At 46.8% G+C, this 19,814-nt stretch overlaps 1 protein-coding gene across 1 annotated transcript in view; it reads right to left on the bottom strand.

Moving 5' to 3' along the window:
• Positions 1–19,814, bottom strand: part of USH2A (usherin) — an 843,391-nt gene that overhangs the window by 405,817 nt on the left and 417,760 nt on the right. The window contains exon 34 of the mRNA XM_054970549.1: positions 4,700–4,847. Coding sequence (XP_054826524.1) covers positions 4,700–4,847 — 148 coding nt within the window. The remainder of the gene's footprint in view (positions 1–4,699; positions 4,848–19,814) is intronic.

Raw genomic sequence — 19,814 nt, 5'->3', positions numbered from 1 at the left:
CAAAGCTGTAACAAGACAATGCCTCCTTGGACAAGGTTATCCCATTTGAAGCAAGTCTAATCCCCATCTACTATAGCTGGAATATTTATTATGGCATTTCCCCCTTGTGGAACCACCCTACGAAGCCAAAATGCAATTCAGCCACACATAATGATTGTCCTACACCTACACAGCTTCGTGGATTTTGTGCTTTCTTCACAACATGTTTTCCCTTACTGGTATTAACTTCTAAAAGCACTTTAAAAATGTACCATACAACTAATATCTCTCCCACAAAAACCTCGGGGAAATTTCTCTGGCAATTGACATGTAGATTTTCTGCTCTCTAGACACAAATAAACTAGATCTACCCTAATATGAATGTATTGTTTCAGCACTCCGTGGCTGAACAGATTACAGAAAAGTTACTCATGTAAAATGACTGCTACCATAATAAAATCAAAGAATAGCCATTATCCACTCACAAGAAGTTAGAAATGAAATGTATTAATGAGTTTGATTTAAGTATTATCCTCTCAACGTTTGTGCCTGAGTAGGCTGGAATGCCTTCGTTACTAAGGAGGCAGGTGTCACATAACTACTTTCTGCTCCTGCATCCCGACAGCCTGATACATCTATGAGTTACTCTAAATGAGCCCTTATCCAGTAAAATAAGCCCAGGCATGTCTTGCTCATGTTGTCTGGAGTGGGCAAAATAAAAAACTTTCAGAACTGTTCACTTGTTGGGTGAGCTCTCTCTTCCTGTCTCTTGTTATGCTAATATGTATGTGAGAGCCAGTGGTGGCTGTTGCCTCCAACTACTTCTTCCAGCACAGGAGCCAAACAACAAATGCTTCCTTCTCTCCCTGTTTCTCAAGCTTCTTGGAACACAGTACTGCAAGCCATTTGAATCGCACAAGAGTTTGGGAAGATCTGATGGATATGCACAGCTTGCTACATTATGTTTCAAGGTCTGTGAGGGTGGCAAGAGGAAGACAATCATCACTTGTTAACAACCCAGGTAAATGTCTAACAGCACAATCCTGGAAGAGTGAGCAAAATGTTCAGGGAGCAGACTAGCCACTGCACTGGCATATCTCCCAGTTATGCCAGCATGAGTAGGAATTAAACTAATGTAGCACCACAGTGCTGCTAGGCTGGTCCCAAGTGTTGTACTGCCCTGTGATGGCCACTTATCAGTGGCCACTGGTGCAAACCCCTATACTGCCATGGATGTGGACAAGCTGGAGGGCATGCCAGGAGCGAGTCAGCTCCCTAAGCCACTCCAGCCCAGGAATGTCCCCCAACAATGGTAGAAAGTTATGCCATCTCAAAAGATGACATAGCCCATAGTCATCTGTCTCCCTCCCCCCATCATGTGTTCCAGACTAAATGAGATATTAAGAGAAAACAAAACAAGGAATCTTTGTCCAAATTTTAATTGGCATCTGCATTTGAGTTGTTGTTACCAATGGCCAGGCACTACAAAAACATAGGGCTGGAATTTCTCCTGCTACCTTCATCTTGATCCTACCACTCAAATGGAGACTTCAAATGGGAACAGGAAGTAAGAGCTATGTATCACTCTACTCTTTTCTTAATTTGATGGAAAAACTTTTTAAAAGGTAACAGAGATACCTCTCTGTATTATAGTTAAACATTAGAAAGAGATTCCACACTATTGCCATCCCTACTGAAGTTTCTGGTAGTTAGCAAATAATTGGTCTACTGACCCCCTCACTCCCTGACCCAAAGGGTGATTAACTTCTTCACCCAAAGGGTGATTAACACATGGAATTCACTGTCCCATGAGGTGGTGGCAGCTTCAAGCATGGACAGCTTCAAGAGGGGATTGGATAAACATATGGAGCAGAGGTCCATCAGTGGCTATTAGCCACAAGGTATAGATGGAACTCTCTGTCTAGGACAGTGATGCTCTGTATTCTTGGTGTTTGGGGGGAGCAATCAGTGGGAGGGCTTCTAGTGTCCCTTCCCCACTGGCAGACCTCCTGAGGATGCCTGGTTTTTTTGGCCACTGTGTGACATAGAGTATTGGACTGGATAGGCCATTGGCCTGATCCAACATGGCTTCTCTTATGTTCTTATGACCCCTTTGCCCTTATATCTAAAGCCACCCAATGTTCTGCACATCTATGAGGACATAATAGAGCTATGAATATAATTAATGAGCTGTGGGGGGGATTGGTGGACTTGGAAATCAACTGACTTTTGCAAGTTCAGAAGTTTCAGTAAAGTTGAGATTTGTCTTCCCAAATCAAGACACCATTCCTTCTATAAATGGAATTAATTCACTTTCCAAATTAAATTAACAGTTGGGTTATGACAGCACAGATATACAAATCGGACACTATGCCCACTCAACTTGGTATTACACTTGACTATCACAGAGACCAATTTCTCACATGGTTTTCATGTGGTCTTTGGGAAGCACAGTTTCAGCTGAATATCCCAGTAAATTGTCGGAAGTGAGCAATTGCTGTTTGAGGTGTACTTAATTTTATTCTGGCAACCTATTCAGTGTTTTCCTAGAGTAGCTGCCCAGCCCCAGGCATACAGAAATAATGGTGTTATGAATACATGGAACAAATTTCTCCTCACACACACAAAGAATTTGTTCAAATGGCCATCAATAACTATACAAACATATTCCCTGAGGTCATATAGTTATAATACCATTATCACCATTAATATACCTGGCTTGAAACAAATTTCAGGAGTAGATGACAGTCTAAGTTAGGGTTGCCAGCTTTGGGTTGTGAGATTCCTGGAGATTTTGAGGCTGCAGCCTGGGAAGGGCAGAGTTTGTGGACGAAAGGGATCTCAGCAGAGTGTAAGGATCTGCCAAGCAACTCTCAAAAGACTTCACTGTAGGCAGTAAAAGAACTTTATTGAAAAGCTGCTAGTATCATGAGTTTACTGCATCTTTGCTAGGAACAACGTTCACATGCAAGCATCAAGCTTTCACAGCACGGGCAAATCCTAAGGACACCCCCCCCCCAGTGTCTAACAGTCAGCTAGCCTCAGCAGGAAAACATCTAAGTGGGAAAACAGCAGAACTGATGTATGGGATTTTCAAGGTCCTGGTGTCTGGGAACTATTGGGTGCAATTCAGAGGAACATACAGATAACAGCCAGAACAAACGCCTCCCTTAGATAGTTTCACATCGCTGGTCTGAAAGGCAAGGTAATTAAAAGTTGCAGTCCAGTCAAAGAATAGCCTCAGCATTTATCCATAATCATAGCATCCAGAAACAACAGGGTGTTGCTGGTATGGCAGGTGATGCTGAGCACCTGACACAGAGTCCACCCTCCAAAGCAGCCATTTTCTTCAGCGGAACTGATCTCTGTAGCCTAGAGATCAGTTGTAATTCCAGGAGATCTCCAGCCAGCCTTGGTAAAATTCCTAATTACTTACAAATTACTTACTTACTTCAAAATAATCAACAGTCCAAAGTCATTTGAAATCAGAAGCAAATTTAATTAACTTTACATTATTAGAATATGTTATTTTTAGCTGTTAAACTATCAAACACATAGGAGAGTATATTTTGCTCTTGACTGATTACTTGGGGTCATTTTCTGTTACAAATCTAAGGATACAGGTGGATGCTGTAAAATTCAGTTGATATAACTTTATATTTTAAAAAACTTTTAAAGGTAGGAGAAAGTACCGGCAATACATGGCAAATATGGGCTACCATCTTTTAAACATTCACCCTGTGCTTAATTTTTTAAGTTGTGTCCCCCACCACTTATCTATGTGCTTCACTTTAAAAAAATTTGCATATCTGACTGCTGATAAAATCACAAGTGCAGGATCAGTTTTTTAAAAAGTGGCCATTTTGGCTCCAGTACCTGTATCTAGCTGTTTAGAGGCCACTTTTGAAGTTTTCTTTTAGGCTGAAAGGTAGTTTATAAATATTTTAAATAAACTAATAGAAGAAAGGATTTCAGCAGGTATAGCTTTCCTCATCCTTTTGGCACTGTAAAATTATTTTTATTCTAGCTTTCCTTCAAGGAGTATTGAATAACGTAACTAGGTAACCATCCCTCCCACTGTACCTCGTGCACAGTAACTTTTTGAGGCAGGTGAGATACAGTGACTGATCCAAGAATACCTAGTTAGCTTCATAAGTAAGGATATGATTGCATATCTCCTCAGTCTGTCTAGAACTTCATCCAGCGCCCCACACTGGCTCTCTGATGTTCTACTGAAATCACAAGTTGCACTGAGGCAGGACTAGTTAAATAAAGCGGCCACTAACTTGCAGAGATCTATAATTCTTCATAGTAATCTCCTACATATCAAGAAGCTTTTAAAAGTAAAATACAAGGCAAATTAATGAATATCTCTAGAAAACAAAAACAGTAATAAAAATGTTAAGAAAAGCATGGCTTTATTAAGAGATGCATTGCTGTAGTGTCAAAGTCAATCCTTCCCTTTGCTTGTTCCAGAAAGCATTAAGCAAAAGAATGCAGTACATAAGAACCATCAAAAGGGAGCACTTTTGAGCTACTAAAACAGTGAAGCAGGGCTGAAGACTTCAATCTCCCAGCTACAGACAATGATACTATCTCAGGTATTTTATGCGCTAAAATGATCATTAAAAATTAAGCACCACATATAAGCTGCCATTTAGAATATTAATTTACCTTTACTAATCATCTTTTTAACTTGAGGCTAAAAGAGTTCACTTACCATTCGGGTACTCTGGCTTAGTCCACGAGATGTTAAAGGAGTCAGAAGAATAGGACTGGGCTTCAGGAGCAGAAATGCCTTCTGGTGTACTCTCTGTTGTTATTGCTGAGGTAGTTTCACTTATCATACATCCACCTCCAGTGCAGGCCTTTAAAAAAAAGTATATAGCAATAAAAAAGAACATACAAATGCATCCTCAAGAGTTGCCAAATCAAAGGAGCCAGTAATCAAGGGGAATTTGTAAAGATTTTATATTGATTTTATATTTTAAGATCTGAAACAAAACAAATGCAATCTCTTCACAGGATTTTTGCTTGCTTAAGGTGGTGAGGAATGATTTTTAGTTACCCAAAGCCAAGAAAATCATGACAGGAAATATTATTTGCTAGGGGGCAGTGTCCCCAGGGAGCACCCCCCTCCCCACTGCCAGTCTTTCTCCTCAAAAGATATTCAGGGATCAGAGAAAAAGGATTTGCCAAAGAAGCCAAGGAAGCAGTATGGAGTTTTCTAACAGATTATGATATAAAGAAGATGATGGAAAAAGTAGGTTGTGGGTTTTTACACATTTGATTTTTTTTTAAATGCCCCCAATTCTTTTAGCTATCTGGAGTTTACCTTTAATTTACAGGCACATTCATATGTTGTCTACATAGATATGTAAAAAAAATATCTGGAAACTTTGAAGCTACGGAAGCAAAGTTTCTTTCCATATAAAAGAAAAACAAATTGTGGAGAAAATTTAAATACTCATCCTTTTATGAAACTTAAATTTACTTTAGTCTTTAAAAATACAGAACCTATTTATACTGGTCTAGAGCGACTTATTACTAGACATGGGCACAAATGGGGGAAAAAACCGAACAGGCTGTTCATTGTTCGTTGCTGACATCGAACATGAACAAACAAATGGAAACAAACATGTCCCATTAATGAAAGTGTTCAGTGTTTGTTGTTTGTCAGCACCAGAGCGCCCCCCCCCTTAGCACTTAGAGAGCCCATATTCACAGAGAATGTGCAGCAGGCTCTCCTCCAGCCATCATCCAAGTTTGGTCAAGATTGCAGTATGGATCTTGGAGTTATACATTCCCAAATTCAACGTCTTCCAAGAAACTCCCATTCAATACAAATGGAGCTGCCAGTTCACTTTGGCCTCGTGCGGTGGACCTGAAGGTGGGCTGCCTCCCCTCTCGGGGGTGGGGGTCTGGACGCTGGCCGGTGGCACCCCCATGTGTCCACCCACCAGGCCTCCCAGTCAGAGGCTACTTTCTGTTTCTGCAGCACGGTAGTTGATATCTGTAGCTGCTGGGCCTGGCGGGCTTGTGGAGGTGGTGGTGGGCCATCTCCCCTATCAGGGGTGGGGGGTCGGGTCACTGGCCGGCGGCACCCCCCTTGTGTCCACCCACCAGACCTCCTGGTCGGAGGCTACTGTCCGCTTTTAAAGTAAGGTGGGTGATGTTGTTGGCCACCACACACCAAAAGGACCCAGCCACAGTCTGCTAAGAAAATCCTCCAACCAGACAAGTTGTCACACGTGGAGGCCTTGCACACACAAACACACAACCTGGCAGGTGAGACACCAACATACGTCCTCCAGATGAGGCACTTCACGGCATCGGGGCCGATGGGTTTGTCCGCACCTCGCGTGGTGGAATACACCAGCTGGACATGCATGGAGCATTGGACGCCCCTCCAGTGTTGAAGTGGAGGCTGCCTCCAAGATGACCCACCATCCTGCCTTCTTGGAAAGGATGGGATGGATGGGACAGACAGGTGAGGTCGCTGAAGGGTTGGAGTCCAGAGAGGGAGAGGGAGAAGCAGGGACTGCAATTGATGCTCTGTGTGGACATAAGCCACATTTCTGCCTTCGCAGAAAGGAGGGGATGGGCAGGACAAGCCGTGGGGAAAGGTCTGTCATGATCTGGCTATGCCAGGAAGGCCTAGCAAGGCCTCAGAAGCCTGTAAGCAGCGGGAGCAGGCCTGCCTACAATTCCCAGGAGCCTCTGGGCCGCTTTAGTGCATTTTTGGCCAATCAGAACACAGGGGGCTGGTGCTATAGAAGTCTGGGAGGAAAAAAGCCTGTGTTCTTTCTCCCAGGGAGCAGGCTAGAGGAGGTTTCTGCTAGGGAGAGAGGCCCTCATTCATGTAGGGTGAGAAGTCAGGCCTGGCAGACAGAGGGACAGTGAGTTCAGTCACGCTACAGCTGTTTTTTTTTTTTTAACTTTCACCCATTGATTGTTGCTAAGGAACATTGTTTGCTTGTTTGTGTGTTGTTTGATTAACTGACCTCCTTAGAAACAACCCCTTTTGTTTCTCATGCCTGTTTATTGGCCAAGCTACAGAGGTCAGAAGGGTTGGGAGGGTACTCTGGGACTTCCCAAGCCACCCTAAATCCCAGAGTGGGGGCAGCATAAGGTGGCCCACCCCACCTGAGGCATGACAGGGTTGTATTGGTGCCATCCGGAGAGGGAGAGGTTGAAAGAGGGAGCATCCAGGAACTTGTCTGGGAGAGAAAGATAACGTGGAATCGGCCCTGAGAACTGGCTGGAGACTGCTTCACAGGAGCTTGGCCTAGAACCACAGTAGACTGGGGTGGCTCAGAGCTCAGTTACGTCCAGCTCCATGGAGGGATGTCCAAGCAGTTGGAGGTTGACCTTAACGAAAGTCAACATGTCCACCAAGTCTGGGTGCAGATGTGCGTGGTGGGGATGGAGGAGGTCTCCCAGGTGGGAGAACACCCGCTCGCTCTGCACACTGGTGGGAGGGCAGGACAGGATGTTGGTTGCCACGATGGACAGGTCTGGCCACAAGGCAGATTTACTCGCCCAATATTCCAACGGGTTGGCCTGGGGGGGCTTGGTGGGCTCCGCAAGGTACTCTCGCACCATGGCCCCCACTGAGTCCTCCACTGTGAGACACGCATCCACTGTGCTACGGCCAACCACACAGCCCACCGATGAGGCCCAGAGATCGAGTGGGCTCGTTGCAGTGGGTCTCTCCTGGTGTGGATCTCTAGTTCCCATCTCCTGCCCCTCCTGCTTCTCCAGCTCCTCCTCCTTCTCCACTGCCTGCCTCTCACCCCTGCCCATTTCCCTCTCTCCTGCCTTCTCTGCCTGATAGAAATGGATCACCGCTTGGCGGAGCTCCTTTTTCCAGTGCTGCATCTCGCCCTCCCGCATGGCAATGCTGCCCTTGATATGGGGGTTACATATGGAGGCCATTTGGTATGGTGCCTCATGGTGCAGAGGATGCAAGTGCTCGGCAACACATGCTTGCATCCTCCTCGCAAAGTCCCTGACCCTGGGGAGCAGCTCTTGCTCAAGCTCTTTGGCCAGGAACTGATGGAATCCGTGGATCAGGGGGATGACCTGACCCAGGCTGGCCTTGTAAGAGCACAGGAGCTCAGTGGCCTCCTTAAAGGGTTTCAGCAACCGGCACATCTGGGAAAGGATTCTCCATTCCATGGAGCTGAGGTTGAGCTCCTCTCCCCTCCTCAGAACCTCCGCCGATAACAGTTGACGCTGCGGGAGAAGTGGGAAGCGATGCGACGGCAGCTGTCCAGCAGTTTGTGCATCCACAAAGTTCCCTCATCCCAGCTGTCCCTCAGCTTGCTCCCCAGCCTGAGAATGTTCCTCATTACCAGGTGCAGCTTGTGCACTATGCACACCAGGCCTGGGAGGGATGCTTCTTTCAGGGCTGCCAATGTGTTGTTTCCTGCGTCCATCACTATGAAGCCATGGACAAACCCTTCCCCCCAGGCCAGCGTCCACTCCCTCAGAGCCACCTTTATGGTGGTGCCGATGTTCTTCCCAGTATGTGTAGTTTTTGTCTTCATTCTGTTAAAGTAAGATTTAAGAATATGTCCAAATGGAAGTAACTATTTTAGTATATCTTAATTTTTGGCAACTTGGAAATAAGAAACTAGTTAAAAACAGAACTATCAACACTGTAGTAAACAAAATAAAGGTTTTATTAATTGGGCTCAGAAACAGTGTGCACCACAGCATTATCACAAGAATAAATTCATATTTTACAGAAAATGTTCAAAACTTAAACTCCTTACTATGTAATTAGAGAGAACCAAAGCAGTTGGTTATTTAGCTATTAATATTACTGAAGAATTCAATATTTCCTCATCACAGATAGCAACAGTTCAGTTTTAAGCTGAGTTACACTCTTCAAATCACAGTAAATAGAATACTGTTGTATCCCAGAACATCATAAAAGGACAAGGCTGTGGATCTTACAATGCTATATAATAAACTAAACAAATGATTTTTCAAAAGTAGAAAATTTTTCAAAAGTCTCTCTCCCCATTCTGAGAGATCAGGTTTTGTGCTGCTCTGTGTTTTTGCAGCTTGGTTGCATGTCGTCACCGCTCCTCCCAACTGAGCTGGTGAGAAAACGGTGTCAATTATTTCCTCCTGGCTGTCATGTTGGGGCATGTATGAAAATGCGTCTGCTAGGTAATTTGATCGGCCAGGGAGGTACTTCAATGTGAAGTTGAATTTGGAAAAGAATTCCGCCCACCTTAATTGTTTGGCGTTCAGTCTACAGGGGGTGCGTAACACTTCTAAGTTTTTGTGATCTGTCCATACCTCAAACGGTACTTTAGCCCCTTCCAACCAATGTCGCAAGGTGGTGAGTGCAAATTTCACCACAAAAGATTCTTTCTCCCATACACTCCAATTGTGTTCAATTTCAGAGAATTTTTTGGAAATACACGCGCAGGGATACAATTTCCCATCTTTCTTTAGTTGTACAATGACCCCCCTATGGCAGTGTCACTAGCATCAACTTGGACCACAATTTTTTTACTCTCATCTGGGTGCTGTAGAACCAGTTCTGAAAAAACAGGTTTTACTTACCATAACTGTTGTTCATCTAGGTCTTCCGTGCAGGCACACATGGGACTGCGCACACGCAGGCCTGCCGATACCGGAGATTTTTCATAGCTCAAAGCCACTAGGGAGCGCTCCCACCTCCAAGCGCGCATGCGCGGCCGCTTTCCCACCAAAACGGCTCCTAAGAGGCGGAGCGCCCCTCACATACCCTCAGTTCCTCATTCGCCGCCCCCTGCAAGGTAAGTACCAAGAGAGTTAGCGGGGAAGGAGGGAGGGCATGTGTGCCTGCACGGAAGACCTAGATGAACAACAGTTATGGTAAGTAAAACCTGTTTTTCATCTACGGTCTTCCTGTGCAGTCCCACATGGGAAGATTTCAAAGCTTAATACCTGGGTGGAGGTGACGCCAAAGCATCACTCAAAGATGGAGTGTAGAACTGCCGTGCCCACCGCTGTCTCATTTCTATCTAGGACGTCCAGCGCATAGTGCTTCACAAAAGTATCCGCCGAGGCCCACGTCGCCGCTCTGCATATGTCGTGGAGAGGAACACCTCTGAGGAGAGCCGCTGACGACGCTTGGGACCTGGTGGAATGGGCATGCACTTCCAAAGGACAAGGTAAGTTAGCAACAGTATAACAGGTCAGTATAGTCTGGACTACCCATCTAGAGATAGTCTGAGACGAGGCCCTTTTACCCTTATGCTGTCCCGCAAAGCAAACGAATAAATTAGAATCAAGCCGAAACGGCTTCACCCTATCCAAATAAAATAGAATGGCCCTGCGGACATCCAGGGAATGGCTTTTTCTGCCTCTGAAGTCGGAGCCGGAAAGAAAACTGGCAGCACCAGCTCCTGGGACAAGTGAAAACGTGACACTACTTTAGGTAAGAACTCGATCTTAGTACGAAGAACAACCTTCTCAGGGTGTAGCTTCAAATAAGGGGGCTCGCAGGATAACGCTGCTAACTCCCCCACCCTCCTGGCCGAAGTAGCCGCAACCAGAAAGGCCACCTTCATAGACAAAAAATGGAACGGACAGGAGGCTAAAGGCTCGAACGGTTTGGACATCAAACGAGTCAGAACGAAGAGTAACGACCATTGTGGGACCAGAGCTCGAATTGGGGGGAACAAATTATTAAACCCTCGCAAAAATAATTGAGCAGAATAGTGGGAAAACACAGATTTCCTGTCGATCGGAGGGTGAAAGGCAGAGATGGCTGCCAGATAAACCTTAACTGAAGATGTATTGTCGAAGGCTTTCACGGCCGGAGAACGATGGTTGTTGTGGGTTTTCCGGGCTGTATTGCCGTGGTCTTGGCATTGTAGTTCCTGACGTTTCGCCAGCAGCTGTGGCTGGCATCTTCAGAGGTGTAGCACCAAAAGACAGAGATCTCTCAGTGTCACAGTGTGGAAAAGATGTTGGCAGGTCATTTGTATCTACTCAGGAGGGGTGGGGTTGAGCTGAGTCATCCTGTAAGAGTTTCCCAGGGTGTGGAATGCTAATGGCGGGAGGCTTCACTGTATCCTGAGGAGGTTCTTTTGCATATGAATTGGTGCTTGATGTGCTCATCTTCTCTGCAGGGCTATTGTCGAGTATAGAGTGTTTTGTTAGCCTGGTGTTTTTCAGAACTGGAAACCATGCTCTGTTCATTCTTAAGGTTTCTTTTTTCCTGTTGAAGTTTTGCTTATGCTTGTGAATTTCAATGGCTTCCCTGTGCAGTCTGACAAAGTAGTTGGAAGTGTTGTCCAGTATTTTGGTGTCCTGGAATAAGATACTGTGCCCTGTTTGAGTTAGGCTATGTTCAGCCACTGCTGATTTTTCAGTTTGTCCAAGTCTGCAGTGTCTTTCATGTTCTTTTATTCTTGTCTGGATGCTACGCTTTGTGGTCCCGATGTAAACTTGTCCACAGCTGCAGGGTATATGGTATACTCCTGCAGAGGTGAGGGGGTCTCTACTGTCTTTTGCTGATCATAGCACCTGTTGTATTTTTCGGGTGGGTCTGAATACTGCTTGAAGGTTATGCTTTTTCATAAGCTTTCCCATCTGATCAGTAATTCCTTCGATATATGGCAAAAACACTTTTCCTGTAGGAGACTGTTTTTCCTTGGTTGTTTGATTCATCCTGGGTTTGATTGCTCTTCGGATTTCATTTCATCAGTGTGAGTTAGGTCACAAGGTCTGCAGGAAACCAACTCACACTGATCGGTAGTTACACAAAAACTCCAATCACCACCCCCGACAGAAAAGAGGCATAATGAAAACATTAGTGGATCGCGCAAGACGGATATGTGAGCCGCACTTTCTCAATGAGGAAATTAATCATCTAAACCACGCACTTCAGGCAAATAGCTACTCCAGAAATGAAATCCGAAGAGCAATCAAACCCAGGATGAATCAAACAACCAAGGAAAAACAGTCTCCTACAGGAAAAGTCTTAGCCCACCATCTTTCTTTTCTACCAGAAACAAGCTGGAATAGAATCCCAAACCAGCTGAGTCAACCGGAATCTCTTCTATTACCCCCTTCTGTAAGAGAGCTGCGAGCTCCCCCAAGATCTCCGATCGAGGGGGGTCAGAAGAAAACACAGGGAGACGTAAATAAGGTAAATCAATAAATTAAACTTTATAACCAAACTGGATTATAGAAAGAACCCAAACATCTGAACAAAGTGAACACCATGCATTCAAGAAAGCACCAAGCCTGTCCCCAAATGTGGGGTCAGGTCCCTGTGATTGTCAGAATTGCTTGTGCAATTGGTTTTGGTCCTTGGCCTGATGCTGCTGGGAGCCAGGCTTGGGACGTTGGCCCTGCCTCCGTCTAGGAAAAGCAGATTGCGGGCTTTGATAGCTCCTGTGAGGCTGGTAAGCATACCCTTGATAGGGCTGGTAACGGTGTTGTCTGCCACGCTGGAAGGAGCGATAGTATGGGCGAGAAGGCTGCTGCGGGTTTTGGTGCAGAACCCCATATGAACGGGCAGACAGGCGATCAGTTGTCTTTTTTGAAAGGAATTCGTCAGTCTTTTCCGAGAACAGGGTGGTGCCCTCGAAAGGTAAGTCCTCCACCCGGTTCCTCGTCTCCGCAGGAAGGGCAGTCGTGTGAAGCCAGGCAAACCTGCACAACACCATAGATGAAAGAAGTGACCTGACAGAAGTGTCAGCCATATTCCTACCAGCATTAATCTGGTGTCTGGATAAACGGACAGCCTCCTCCTGTATAACCCGAAGCAGAGTGCGCTGTTCCACGGGAATCCTCAGAAGAAAAGACGCCACCTTCTTCCATAAGAAAAGTTGGTAGGCCGCCATCATCGCTGCATAATTCGCCACCTTGATGCCAAACGTAGCCGAAGTGTACAGCTTCCTGCCCATGGCGTCGAGCCTTCTGCTATCTTTATCAGCCGGAGCTGACATAGAGCCTTGACGAGGCCGAGCTTGCATCTCCTCAGTTACAAGTGAGGACGGAGGAGGATGAACCACAAGGAACGGGTCAGCATCGTCCTTGGTTCTGTACAGGCTCTCCACTTTCCGATTGGTGGCTGTAGCAGACGCAGGTCTAGATTGCAGCTTCTTCCACAGGTCAGCGAAACCCTCGATAAGAGGAAAGGCAATCGAGGGCATCAATCCCGAATAAATATGCTGTAGTATTTTATCGGTGAATTTGGACTCAGTGGAAGTTACTTCAAGGTCCAAGGCTTTAGCCATTCTCTGGAGTAGCTCGTTATAGGCCCGAAAATCATCGGTGGGTGAAGCCTCCTCCGATGGCCCAATCTCCCTTTCAGGTGAATCCGATAATGGAGAATCGCTGTATCGGGCACGGATCCGAGGGGATACCACCTCTGATGGGTGACGGGACGGGTCATATCCAGTGTCGGAACCGACTCTAAACGAGGGGGACAGTGAAACACCTCTATAATGTTGGTCAGAATAGTACGAGCCTTCTCTGCTAAAATAGCGGGTAACTGGCTCATCCCGACGCTGACTCTCCCTGGATCGGCGCTGGTAGGAACGAGGTGTGCTCCGACGGTCAGATCGACGTGCAGACCAACTCCGTAGACTCCTAACCGAACGAACCAAGCCCGATTCGTAGGAAGCTGATCGAGGCCGACCAGATGGCGTAGGAGGTTTCTCGAGCAGTGTGACATCTTCCTCCTGAATCCCTCGTACTGGAGGGGTCTTAGATGACGGATGGTCAGTCGATTCTGCACGCTGTTCCTCAGAGGCAGTAGCGGAGTCGATCGGAACCGACGGGGGAGCAGCAATCAGGCTCTCTAAAACTGCCTTGACATGCTTGCTGGAGTGCTTATGTTTTTTCTTTTTCTTTTCAGGAATGATTCCCGTCTTCGACTTCACAGCCGGATCCGAAGTCATCGGATCCGAAGGGGCCGGAGGAGCCGGTGGGGTCGTCCTTGGAACCGAGGGAGTTGAACTTCTATGGGCTCCTTGGACCGGTGAAGCCTGGGCAGTCGAAGAGGTCGAAGGAGGTCGACTCCAAGAAGGTCTTGGAACCGAAGCGGTCGGCTCCGACGAACTCCGAACCGGGGCGATCCTCCCGCATCTTGACTCCGATCGACTTGGAGACGGTTGGGAGTGAGGAGTCTTGGAACCCAACGCCTCCGGAGGAGGCTGAGAGGGCGCAGAAGGAGCAGAAGAAGATTTTGGTGGAGGATCTTCAACAGACATCGCGCACTGCCAGAGGGAGGCATGCAGGCGATCCGCTCGCTCTGCCCTTGCCTTAGAGGTAAACGCGCGGCAATGCTTGCATGCCTGAGTGTTGTGCGTTTCCCAAGGCAATATAAGCAAATGGAATGACCATCCAACCTTGTCATCTTGCGATTACAGGTCTCACACCGCTTGAACAAGGCCGTCTCCGACATCGCGTACGAAGGAAGAGCTATAAACCTCAACGATCGGTGGCGAAAGAGAAACTGAGGGTATGTGAGGGGCGCTCCGCCTCTTAGGAGCCGTTTCAGCGGGAAAGCGGCCACGCATGCGCGCTTGGAGGTGGGAGCGCCCCCTAGTGGCTTTGAGCTATGAAAAACCTCCGGTATCGGCAGGCCTGCGCGTGCGCAGTCCCATGTGGGACTGCACAGGAAGACCGTAGATGAACAAACAGTTTTTTCAGCTTTTCAAAAGCTTCCTGGCATTCTCCAGACCAGTTTAATTTAGCACTGGTTTTTTCCCCTTGCGTTCTCTTCCCTTTGGTCTTTAGCAAGTCTGTTAGGGGAAGAATGATTTGAGCAAAGTTCTTTATGAAGGGCCGGTAAAAGTTAGCGAACCCCAGAAACGACTGCAATTGCCTTCTCGTTTGGGGTGGTTCCCACCCTACTACAGCTTGGACTTTTGCTGGGTCCATTTTAAGCCCTTGATGTGAGACTCGGTATCCCAAAAAGTCCAGTTCTTCTTTATGGAACTCACATTTAGACAATTTTACTGGTAGTTTATGCTTTTTTAAATTGCTCAACACCTTTCAGACCAATTCCACATGGGATTCTTTATCAGGAGAATAAATCAACATGTCATCTAGGTAAACTACCATACCTTAGTACAGGTATTCATGTAGCAGTTCATTAATTAAATTCATAAACACCGCTGGCGCCCCCTGTAGGCCGAAAGGCATCACAAGATACTCGAATTGCCCCAAGGGGGTATTAAAGACAGTTTTCCATTCATCCCCCTCCCTTATTCTGATTCGGAAGTAAGCATCTTTTAGATCCAGCTTTGATTTTTTTTCCCCTTGTACCACCACACTGAGCAAGTCTCTGATCAAAGGGAAGGGGTAAGCATTTGACATGGATACAGCATTTATTCCACGATAATCAGTACACAGTCTCAGACCCCCATCTTTCTTTTTGCGGAATAACAGAGGCGCCGCATGGGCGGTGCCGGCAGGGCAGATTGATCCTCGCTCAAGGTTTTTATCAATGAACTCTCTCAGTTGCTTTCTTTCTGCTGGGCTCATAGAGTACAATTTTCCCTTAGGTAACTTTTCCCCTGGAATGAGTTCAATAGCACAGTCCGTGCCTCTATGATGGGGAAGCTCATCAACTTCTTTTTCATCAAACTCTTGTTTTAAATCATGATATTTGGGAGGAATGGCTTTTTCCTCTTCAACGGTTAATAACACAGTTTCTAACGGGGAGGATGTCTCCCGGCCCCACACTTCAGTCCCTGCATGTTTTGCACAATGATCTCCTTTAAAAATCACCATTCCAGTGGACCATTTGATGTATGGGTCATGGTCCCACAGCCAGCGGCTTCCCAGTACCAAGGGGTATTTGGCCACATCACTGACTACATATGTTCTATTCCCCCAACGATTCCCCATGCCCATCGGGGTAAGCTCAGTTTTATATGGTGTGGGAGTCATGCTAGACCTGTCCATTTGCTCAAATACTATAGGGTCTTTGAGTTTTGTTAGTTCCTGTGACTAGGGCTGGCGATATTAAGTCCCGGGAACATCTGGAATCTATTAATGCTTGCACCCGTACATGAGTTCCCTTTTTTGGATTCAGTAACATCACAAGCATGAACAGTATGGCCCCTCTTTCTCTCACATCTGGTGGTTTGGGCTCTTTAGAGACTTGCTGTCAGGACCTTTTCACGGCAGGTCTGTCTTGTTTCCTGATGGCGGGGTAAAATCCTCCTCTGCTTCATTTTGTATGGGTTCCTCAGTATTTCTGGGACTCTCATCAGCATCCAAGCTGGTCTCTGGCCTCCCACACTTCGGAGGCAATCTCCGACCCGGTGGTTTAGGGGGGCCTGCGGTTTTTAGTGAGCCCTGGCCCCTTCTCCCCTGCACCGGCCTTATGGGGCATTGTGCTGCAAAATGCCCAACACCCCCACATTGTAAACATAGTGCTTGTCTCCATTGTAACTCTCTCCCTGGAATGGGGGGGCATGGCCCCTACAGGATACATCCCGTCTGCGTTTGTTGGCCTCTTTAGCCCTGCCTGTTGTTGCATTCTTACGCGTTTCACCACTTGGGTTGTTTTTGACCTCACATGCTAATTGGATTCAACCTAACAGAGTCTGTGGGTCATCCTGCATTAATGCTCTATCTAGCAGGTCAGCATACAATCTGTTTCGGAAAAGTTCAATTTTAACTCCTTCATGATAGCCCTGGACTTTGATGGCTAATTGCCTGAATTCAGCAGCATATTCTCTTACGTATCTGGACTCCTATCTAATGGTTCTGAGCTTTGTCCGAGCCCTTTCCCCATCTAGTGGGTCTTCAAATTGGGCTCTTAGCACATATACAAAAGCATTTAAGTCATATAGCTCGGGTGCTCCCGTGTGATGCAACGTTACATACCATTCAGCTGCCGTCCCTTCCAGTCAAGATCCTAAGTGGTTCACTCGATGGTGAACATTCCATGGAAACATTCCATGGCTTATACTATAAAAAATCCCAAGTTCCTGGGCTTCCCATCAAATGTGGTTTCCAATCTGAACAATCCTTGCGGCAGTCCCGCTATGGGAGCTCCTGCTCCTTGATGCTCTGCCAGCTGCTGGATTGGGGCTGCTCCAGGGGGTGGCTGAATATGTCCCTGTGCCATAAAGGGTATTTGATAGGCTCCATTTGCTCCATATACCATCGGAGCTGCTTGAGGCACCCCTCCATATTGTGGGTGAAAGGTTTGCACTTGAACCCTCGGGGTACCCTGAGGGGGGTATATTGTGGGACCCCCCAGTTGCAGGTAGCCCATTTGTACTCCTGCCCCCATTGGGGTGACGATAGGGGTCCCTTGCAAATGACCCGATATTCTTTGAGGGGGGTATACTGTGGGACCCTCCAGTTGCAGATGGCCCATTTGTACTCCTGTCCACATTGGAACGATGACAGGGGTTCCCTGTGGTTGGCTGGTTTGCGGCACCCTCATCCCTATGGTGGCAACCAATGCCCCTGTGCTTGCTGTAGCAGGCAGGACAGTCATTGGCTGTGTCCCCCCTGGTTGTGACCCCCCTCCTCCTTGTGGTGGTAAAATGGGAACTGTCATTATGGTTGGGGGAGCTTGAACTGGTACGTTACTTGACACTCTCATCCCTGTTGTGGCAATTGGTGCCCTGTGCCGCTCATGACCGGAGGAATGGTCACAGGTTGTGCTCTCCCAGATGGACCCATTCCCTTTCCCTGGGAGGGTATATTTGGTGCAGTCACTATGGTGGGAGGAGGAGCAGGATTCCTTCTCCCCATTCCAGTAATTACTACTGGAGACTGTGTAGTCGTTAGAATTATTTGGGCGCTCATGAACTGTGTGGGGGTCATCAAAAGCACTCTTCCCCCTTCCGGCAGCACTATCCCTATAGAGTTTATTGGATCTTGGCCAATTTGCAGACCTCTCCCTGGCTTTATTTTCCCCGACTGCAGCAGGAAAGTTTTTTCTTTTCTTTTTTTTCTTTTTTCTTTTTCTTTTTCTTTTTTTAAAGTTTTTTCTTCTGACTCCCCATGTGCCACTGTCATTTTCCTCACCAGTTCCTCCAGTGAACTTATGCTGTCTTGCCCTTTGAGGAGGTTTCGCTCCCATTCTTGTTGTATCCTCAATGCATGGGCTAGTTCCTCCTGGGTAGGATGCATTCTATATCTCACAGTTTGCAGCATCTGGACCCCGATAGGGATTGCTGGCCCAGCCACAGCCCTTGAGTTGCTTGATTCCATGGAGTCCATCTCGACTTCAACGGTATAATCCACCAATGCGCGCTCATTAACAGGGGTTAATCCACGGTCCCCCTGCATTCGTAAATCCAACAACACTGATTGTGTTGTCTTATCCTGCAGTGCAGGTAGCCATGACGTCTGGCCCCAATCCTGGTTGCTTGGCCCAGCTGCGGCTCCCAACTCACAGATGTCCAAGGGATCTGTTCCTGTCTCAACTGTAACTTCACGATATTCTGTGGTGTTGCCAGGGGATAATCCATGGTCTCTCAGTTTCTCCCATAATCTTTGGAGTTGGTATTCGATGATCTCAGCAATCCGGTGCTCCAGTGATGCAGTCTCGGGTGCGCTCGTCTCCTCTGACCCCGTGTGAGCAATTGCTGTTACCAACGACGGGTCGCTGGGGCCTTCCAGTATTCCTGTGTTGGCGATATACTCCTCCATCTCCGAGGAGTGCTGAAAATACGCTGTCCTTCCACAGCGTTGGGATTCTCTCCTCTGCAGTTATGGATCTGCGAGAAGCCCACTCACGGGTGGGTGGTAAGTTCCACTGTTGGTAGGTAGACCCAGCTTTGGGGATCGCTCCCAGTTCAGGATACATCAGGAGGGTTCCTGTGGCACTAAGTCCCCTAATCACAGATATATTATAGTCCATTAGATAGTCCAATATTGTTATGGTCATAGGTGTCAGCTCTCTAGAAGTCCCTTCAGGAGTTGCACCTGGTCCCAGTTGATTAGTAGGATCCTCTGGCTCCGTTAGCCCCAGGTTAGGCTCTGATGACGTGAAGGCAGTAGCCAGGTGCAGAGGGAAATGAAGGGATTCCTGTCAAAATGTCAGGCTATCGATGACAGGATATGGCAGACAGATCCCTGTACCATTGCAACAAGAAGTCCAGGCTCTTGGTCAAATTGTTGCATTCAGAAATCAAATCATTTCCATATATTTGTCCATAGGATTACTCAGAAGCAAGGTAAGCATCTAAGCAGTAACAGCAAGATTGACAGGAATAGTAATTCTTGGGAAAAACCTTCCTCTTAACACACACATTTGCTCCTTCCCCCTCCCAATAGTAAACAGGATTTTTGGCGCGAGTTTGCCCTGAGAACATCTCGCATAGCTGTATTATCAAGCTGAGTCACTGAGAAAGCAAGACATAGCAATTCAAAGGAGTGAGTAGTACAAAAGGTCATGAACACTGAAAGTTTCTACAGTCCATTAGATAAGCACCTGCAAGCAGCCTGTGAAAGAAACAGTTATGGCATTGGCAATATGACATCAAGTTACAGTATGAAACATTATCAAAAAGAGTCCATTAGCACCTTTAAGACTAACCAATTTTATTGCAGCATAAGCTTTCGAGAAGCAAGTTCTCTTCGTCAGATGCATGATACAAACTGGTCAAATACAGAAGAGGAGGGGGGAGAGGGGGGAGAAGGAGAGGAGGGACAAGATGCAATTAGGGGGGAGGCAACCAAAACATTCCTTTGCTAGTAAATGTAAACATCTCCTTTTGGTATGTAGTCAGTTTGCCGTGTTAGTTTGCAGCAGTAAAAGCATCCAATTTCTATGTAGTATAAGCCCTCGATAACCACAGCTCTCCCTGCCAGATGCATCTGACAAAGAG

Source organism: Eublepharis macularius, chromosome 1 (genome assembly GCF_028583425.1).
Source record: "Eublepharis macularius isolate TG4126 chromosome 1, MPM_Emac_v1.0, whole genome shotgun sequence".
In the NCBI taxonomy this organism is placed as follows: Eukaryota; Metazoa; Chordata; class Lepidosauria; order Squamata; family Eublepharidae; genus Eublepharis; species Eublepharis macularius.
This window is presented reverse-complemented; position numbering and strand designations above follow the sequence as displayed.